This window comes from Phalacrocorax carbo, chromosome 10 (genome assembly GCF_963921805.1).
Source record: "Phalacrocorax carbo chromosome 10, bPhaCar2.1, whole genome shotgun sequence".
NCBI classification, from domain to species: domain Eukaryota; kingdom Metazoa; phylum Chordata; class Aves; order Suliformes; family Phalacrocoracidae; genus Phalacrocorax; species Phalacrocorax carbo.
The window spans coordinates 9,299,877-9,306,747 of record NC_087522.1 but is presented as its reverse complement, the minus strand read 5'-3'; the positions used below and the strand labels follow the sequence as shown (position 1 = coordinate 9,306,747).

Here is a 6,871-nt window from a genome sequence, read left to right as displayed (position 1 = left end):
GTCTAAATCTACTGTCTGTATTAATACTCGTAACTCTTTCCTGAGCACATACTGTAAACGTAAATTATTTCAAAAGAATATCCCTAAAATTTCAGAAATTTACACCAAATTGAAGCAACAATACGAGTTTGATTTTATTTCCGAAGGGAAGTACAAATATGCATTTTTAAAAAGGCTCAGGTAGCCTTAAGTAACTCAAATGAGTATCCACTTGCTTAACTGAAAATACTGCCTCTTTCCAATTTATCACACTAGTCAGGAGATGCTTTAGAATAATTTAGAATTAAAAGATCCCATTAATCCTATATTCTTTAGAAATAAAAATCTGGAGTCACTTGCATGAACTCGTGCGAGCTAACCAGTAGGCAATGCAGTAGTAATTTGTTGACACGATACCTGGCCTTGAATATCTAAATAACACCTCCACTCTGGAAATTCTGTCCCTAACTCCATCATTAGTAAGGTTGTAATTTATGAAGCCATGTGCTTATGAAACCAAATTTAACACTAATATTAGCAAGCACACAATCATTTAAGAAGATGCACTCGGCACCTGCTTACTGACTGTACCCCCTCAAGTGTTGTCCAGGGGTGAGGAAACATTAAGTTGCAGCAGTTACCCAATCTATTCCAAGGGAAGTAGCACAGAACTGAAACAGGTTAAGATGGATAAGGTTATCTGATCTATCTGCCTGCTAGTACAACTTTGTTCTTGTAATACCTTTTAGATCTGGAGAAAATAAAGCAACCTGGACCTCACTCTTGGGGCCCTACTCTATTAATCAGAAAAGATGTCAGTAACATCCATCTTTTATCTGCAGACAGAAAGGTCACTTATTTTATCATACTGATAAATCATTTTCAAGAATCCTAATTACAGGAGAGACCTGCACCTTTCACTAATTTTTCTAATCCTATTAGGCAAAACATTCTAGCTTACAGGAACTCCTAAGTAGAAGCATCTGTGGCCTTTGTGTTGTCTTTTGCTTTTTCATTATATCATTTTCCATTTAACAGCCCAACAGTGTTAAAATCAACAGAGATAGTACTTTCTGTCTCTGAATGTGTTTTTGTACAGATGAGCTAAGAGAAAGGTTTTCATCTCCTAAGAAAATGTACAAACCCTGTCTTACAGCATCCCTAGCTGAAAATCCATCTCTGCTATTTCTAAGGGAAAAAAAAAAAATCTCTTGCTCCGTAATGTCTATATACTACATTTTTTCCATCTGCTTTGAGTTATTGCAAGGCTGTGAATCTATGATTTGCAGTAATTACAGGTGTTTTCTGTGGTTCATTTAATGAATGAGATTTTCTAATTAAGAAATAGAAACACAAAACCTGTAAAACCAAGAATTCTAATACTTCATAGAAGGTACCTAATTTGTCCAAAAATTTTTCACATTTTTATCATGTCCAACTAACAACTGAGTTGCCTTTTTCTTTTTTTAATGCACCTCAGCCAAGAGAGATTGTGAATTCTAGAGTTTAGCCAGCATATCATTCTTCATGAAGGTCTAGATCGTGCTCAGGAAATAGGGCTGAGAAGCTTATTTCGAAGAACCACAGGAAAACATCTCTAAGACAGATATCCTTCAACAGTAAATTCCATTACTTTTTTCTAATAGTAAGGGCAGCTCAGGAAATCACGTACTTCAGTAATAATCAACTAAACCAACTCAGCCCTGCCTGATCCCTGGTGAAGGGGGCATAGTAACCAGCAGATGGATGACTCCTCTTTTACAGACCTCTCTTCCCTATATATTTTGGTCACAGCTACAAGAGCTTAAAATACATCTTTAATTACATTCTAAGAGATGCCTTCATCTGAGATCTGAACATTAACACAGAAGCAGCACTTAGAAAATCAACACAGTAACAAGGACATTGCACTCAATGTAGTAGCAAAGCCACTATATATTCACAAGAACCACGACTGTCGTTTAATAAACTATTTGTTAGTGTTTGTTCACAAAAAGGCATTAACAAGAAACCCACATGGCAAGCTATCCCACAGTATTTTCCATCAGTCACTTGCATGTGGAAGCTCAAACTGAAACAGAAAGATCCTTTTGAGAGTAGCAACTGAACCGATCAATCCACAGGGAAGGATCTAACAGCCAGGTCCAGCCTCTGGCCTGCATGCAAAGCAACCTATAAGAGGAGGCTTGTTATCTCTGATGCCAAAGTGACGTAATTAGTGATCTGAATTGCTGATGTGATAACAACAATAATTACATGCAGCCGTTCAAAAATATGGTAATTACCAAAATGTTTTTTTTTAAATATGTAGCGAATTTCAGTTAATTTTAATTATATGAAAAGTACAAAGTATCTGTGTTACTTTTATGGAGCCTAAGACAATTTTTAAAAGGACCAATTTTAATTAATTTATTTATAGTTCTTCTGAAACATGATTCTCTTCTCAAAAATTATTGTCAATTTGGATGACTGTGCTGTAACATTCATAAACAAGGTTTATTTTTGCTATAGGCACCGAATATTATTTAGTCTAAATTATTAAGAGCAGTTTCTTCCTATCAGTAAACTGAAACACCTGCACATCTCTGTCCCCTTTATTAAAACAAATAACCATTAAGTGTCCTGGCCTGTCATCTTTGCCCTAATCACCACATAACAATAATGATGCACCAAATGCCTGCATATTTTACTGTTAACTAGGCATCAAATATGGTACATATGGTACATAAAGATACTGTACTAATTACCTATGTATATCTTTGTCAAAGGCAGCACTCTGCAACACAGCTGTAACACTTCTTGCCTACCTGTATGTTACCATTCTTAAAAGTTATCATTTTATTAATATCTATATAAAACAAACCAGTGGTTAATAAAACAATAATGAATGCTGTTTTCACCTATAACAGCTAAGCACAACACAACAGATAAACTCCAATGACAAGAACCATATGTTTTAGTGAGTTGTAGCAGAATCACTTAATGATTGTAGGAGGATACTGGGAATTGCTGAATTATAGCTGCATCTCTGACTTTGTGAGGCCTCGAGCAAGTCATTAAAATGCCACAATTTGGGCAATGAAAAAAAATACAAGACCCCAAATTAGTGGGTGTTTATGCAGTGGGTTGGTTTTTTTTAACGTTTGCCTTGATCTTCGTGCTTCTCTTGTAGTGTGTACACAACAAATCTAATGATCCATCCTTAGTACCTTCTTGGCATGCTGTGGGGATTAGTTAATGATGGCACAGCTCTTTGAAGATGTTCAGACTATTTTATTTTTAATTAATGTTTGCAAGCTACTTTGAGCTTCTCTGATGAAAGGGCTTAAACAAGTACAAAATTTCAGGTGGTTATTAGTCCAACATGCAAGAGGGCAAGATGAGGAAGTAAACGAGACTATGGCAGAAAGGAAGCAGCTCCATTTATCAGGCACCTGGGATACGTAGGTAAATAATACCAAATAAAGAAAGAAGTTTAAAATTTCTGAGACAAGCATTCTGCTCTGAGAAATGGCAGGCTGCCAATGCATATGCTGTCTAGAAGTCTTCCATGGAAATTCTGAGGCACACCTTCAAGGACTGTCAGTTACTATAGTTTTATAATACAGTTCTAGCAGTTCATTCTAGCTGAGGATTGGTTTTACACGTTGACAACAGACTATCCTCATCTCCTCCCTCCTTGCCCTACATACTCCTGGGACACAGAAGTGGTAGGCAAATCCACAGAGTCCTATTTGCAAGAGTTGTGGCTTAGATACCCATTAAAATCAGCAGCAAAACTCTTTGGGCCCAATTTCATTAAAAAAAGAAAGGCCTATGATAGTAACTAGGTGGTAATATTAGGATTTCATAAGATTTGTAACAATGTGGGTGGAACACAGTTTGATGGGAGTTGTGTTCATTCTGATCTTCTGATCTATTGCAAGATAAAGCCAAGGCCTCTGAAATAAGTTTCTGTTTGTAGTGTTCTATTTTCCCTCACTCTTGCTCAGTGGCTGATAATGGCTAAAAACCAAAGGAAATTGGGACCTACTTTGAAGTCAGCAAGAATCCCGATATAAAACAAAAATACAGCCATTAGGGAGTAAAGTATATATTTTAACAACAAAATGCAAGTGTTTTGACTTGCATACTCTCAGTCGTCTAACTGGCATAGTGCTGCCACACCTCGATTTATCCAGTGCTTCTGGGGCTTGTCTGAAGGGAGTTCAATTGAGAGAACATAGTTGGTTGAGTGGCCAGTAGTGGATAAGACACCTCTTCTTGCACTTGTCTTGTATACAGGGCATGAATAGATGTTCGTGCATGGAAATTTTGAACTTTCTCCAGGTTTCAGCCAAATAATGGGCAGAGAATCATAAAGGATTTTTGGAAGTGATTCTCCAATTACCAAGGATTCTCTATCCCATCGTGCACCTTCCAGAAAAAGGCCTCTCACATAAGCCCCATCTTCTGGCATTTTCTCCATCGTGTGCTCCTGTTTCATCACCTGGAATGATTAAACCATTGCTTGACTTTATTTTTATCTGGAGTATACTAAATCCTGTTAAGTGATAGTCTGAAATTACTCCTTTAAATAAAATTTCTTTTCATTTGAAATCTCTATTCCTTGCTGCTGCAATATTTGTTTCCAGCTGTTCAAGAAAAACAAATTTCCTCTGCATTTTCTTACCTCAAATTCAAATCCAATGTGGTCAATTGGGATAGTGTATTTTCTGGCATAGTTTTGTAAAACACCAGTCAAAAAAGACTGAGTGAAGAAGAATCCCGAGAGCCAAAAGACTGTGGGTGGCCCACTGATGACCCAATCCTGAATATGGAGAGGAAAAACAAACATAAGAAAAAATATATTCTGTGGCTTCACTGTGCCAATTCACCAGAAAAAGGATGTCTTTTCAGATACAGTCAAAGAAGCACAATGTGATCTAAACCTCAATGGGACCCTCTGGATACTACCATTAGTTCTATATTTTTCAGAGACAACAAATCACAGAAGTCAGTTATTTATGACGACAACAAAAATAATCACTCATTCTGAAACAACCCGAACTTAGTGCTACTGAGAAAGAGCTTCCAGAAAGTAGCATAAGCGTATTTTGGGAAGTCTAGATACCAGCCAGCAAAAAAAAAAAAAAAAGAAAAATTATTGAATTTGGACACTTTTATCAATATACCCCCTTTTACAGTCTTGTAAACACCAACCTCCTAACGTGGAAAAAAGGCCAAATTTTCTTACATAGTATCTTCACCAATCACTGTGAGGGCACTCTCTACAGCCAACACATCAGATCCTAGTAGAGGAAATCGTTCTAGTACAAAGGTGCCCAGATAAGATCATCTTGGGTCAGTATCTTTGCTGGATATCACAAATGCAGTAGGAAAAACAAGTCAAGGGTGGAATGTCCCCACGCTACTCTAAGCCATTTGGAGTCAAAAGAAGCCCATAAGGTACTCTGATCCAGCAATCAGAAAACTTTGCTGCTTATACAAATCTTTCAGACACTTCCTTCTAGCCTTCTCCTCATCTGACTTGTATGGGGTTCCACTAGATCTCAGTACCTCCGCTATTTAAGGTACATCTGAAATTTTAAAAAGTTTAAAGAGATTTAAGAGTGCAGGTGAAATAATGGAAGGGTGAGTAAAGAATAAAAAAGCTTGTTCAAAAAGTGTGTGGAAATGGTGTCACTTTTTATTAAACTTGAAAGAGATTTACAGTCACATATATAAAATTTAATAGTGCCTGTTATGCACTGTTTCTAAAGCATTCTCACACCTGGTTCAGTGTCCTTTTGAGCAGGGAAGTCATTAAGGCATCAATGTAAAGTAAAATGCATCTTCTAGAAATAGAAAAATGGAAACTACCAAATGCAACACTGGATTAGCACCAAAGGATTATACTCCCAGCTCACCTTGCTGAGCAACCGCCCAGCTAATTTCAATGCTGTTAAGGCAGTGTATATTTGGTCATGAGTATGTACAAGTAGCTCACAACCTGGAATTATAAGGGTACTGCTGAGTGAGGACAGTACTGATACACATTTTACCCATTCAGCTTTCAACTACTGTGTCCTTAGACCTGTCAGTCTCAGTTCAGCATACCTGGAAGAAGACCAAACGACAGAGAAGATCGGACACATAACTTCCCAATGGCTTCAGTGATGGATAGGATTTGGCAGCCCACATTGATGGTACTTTTCCCATTAGCATGCTGTTGAAAACATCTTCAAGTTCAGCTGACATCAACACTTGGCCTTTAATGGCTTTACTTAAATTAATGAGGCTGTTCCGAACAACTTCAGTGAGCCTTAAGATAAAAAAAAGAAATTGTCATCTCATTATTTACTTCTTACTATCCAGCTAAAGACCTCTGAGTCCCACTTGAATGAAGGGCCAGTCAAAGCGTAAATGTCCTGTCAGAAATTCCTTATCTCACCTGTAGTTATTAAAACTTTTATTTAACTTCAGAAAAGCAATGTCATGGTTTAACCTCAGCCAACAACTAAGCACTACCCAGCTGCTTGCTCACTCCCTGCAGTGGGATGGGGGAGAGAATCAGAAGAGTCAAAGTGAGGAAACTCATGGGTTGAGATAAAGACAGTTTAATAGGTAAAGCAAAAGCCCTGCATGCAAACAAAGCAAAACAAGGAATTCATTCACTCCTTCCCATCAGCAGGCAGGTGTTCAGCCATCTCCAGGAAAGCAGGGCTCCATTATGTGTAACAGTTACTTGGGAAGACAAATGTCAACACTCCAAACATCCCCCCCCTTTCTTCATCTTCCCCCCAGCTTTATACACTGAGCATGACGTCATATGGTGTGGAATATCCCTTGGGTCAATTGGGGTCAGCTGTCCTGGCTGTGTCCCCTCCCAGCTTCTTATGCACCCTCAGCC

At 37.9% G+C, this 6,871-nt stretch overlaps 1 protein-coding gene across 1 annotated transcript in view; it reads right to left on the bottom strand.

Annotated features, from left to right (window-relative positions):
- Positions 1-2,318: 2,318 nt before the first annotated feature.
- The window catches only part of DNAH3 (dynein axonemal heavy chain 3), a 70,606-nt gene continuing 66,053 nt past the window's right edge, over positions 2,319-6,871 (bottom strand). Inside the window, exons 59-61 of the mRNA XM_064461775.1 lie at positions 6,079-6,283; positions 4,652-4,789; positions 2,319-4,468 (exon numbers count right to left, since the gene is read on the bottom strand). Coding sequence (XP_064317845.1) covers positions 4,115-4,468; positions 4,652-4,789; positions 6,079-6,283 — 697 coding nt within the window. The 3' untranslated portion in view covers positions 2,319-4,114. The remainder of the gene's footprint in view (positions 4,469-4,651; positions 4,790-6,078; positions 6,284-6,871) is intronic.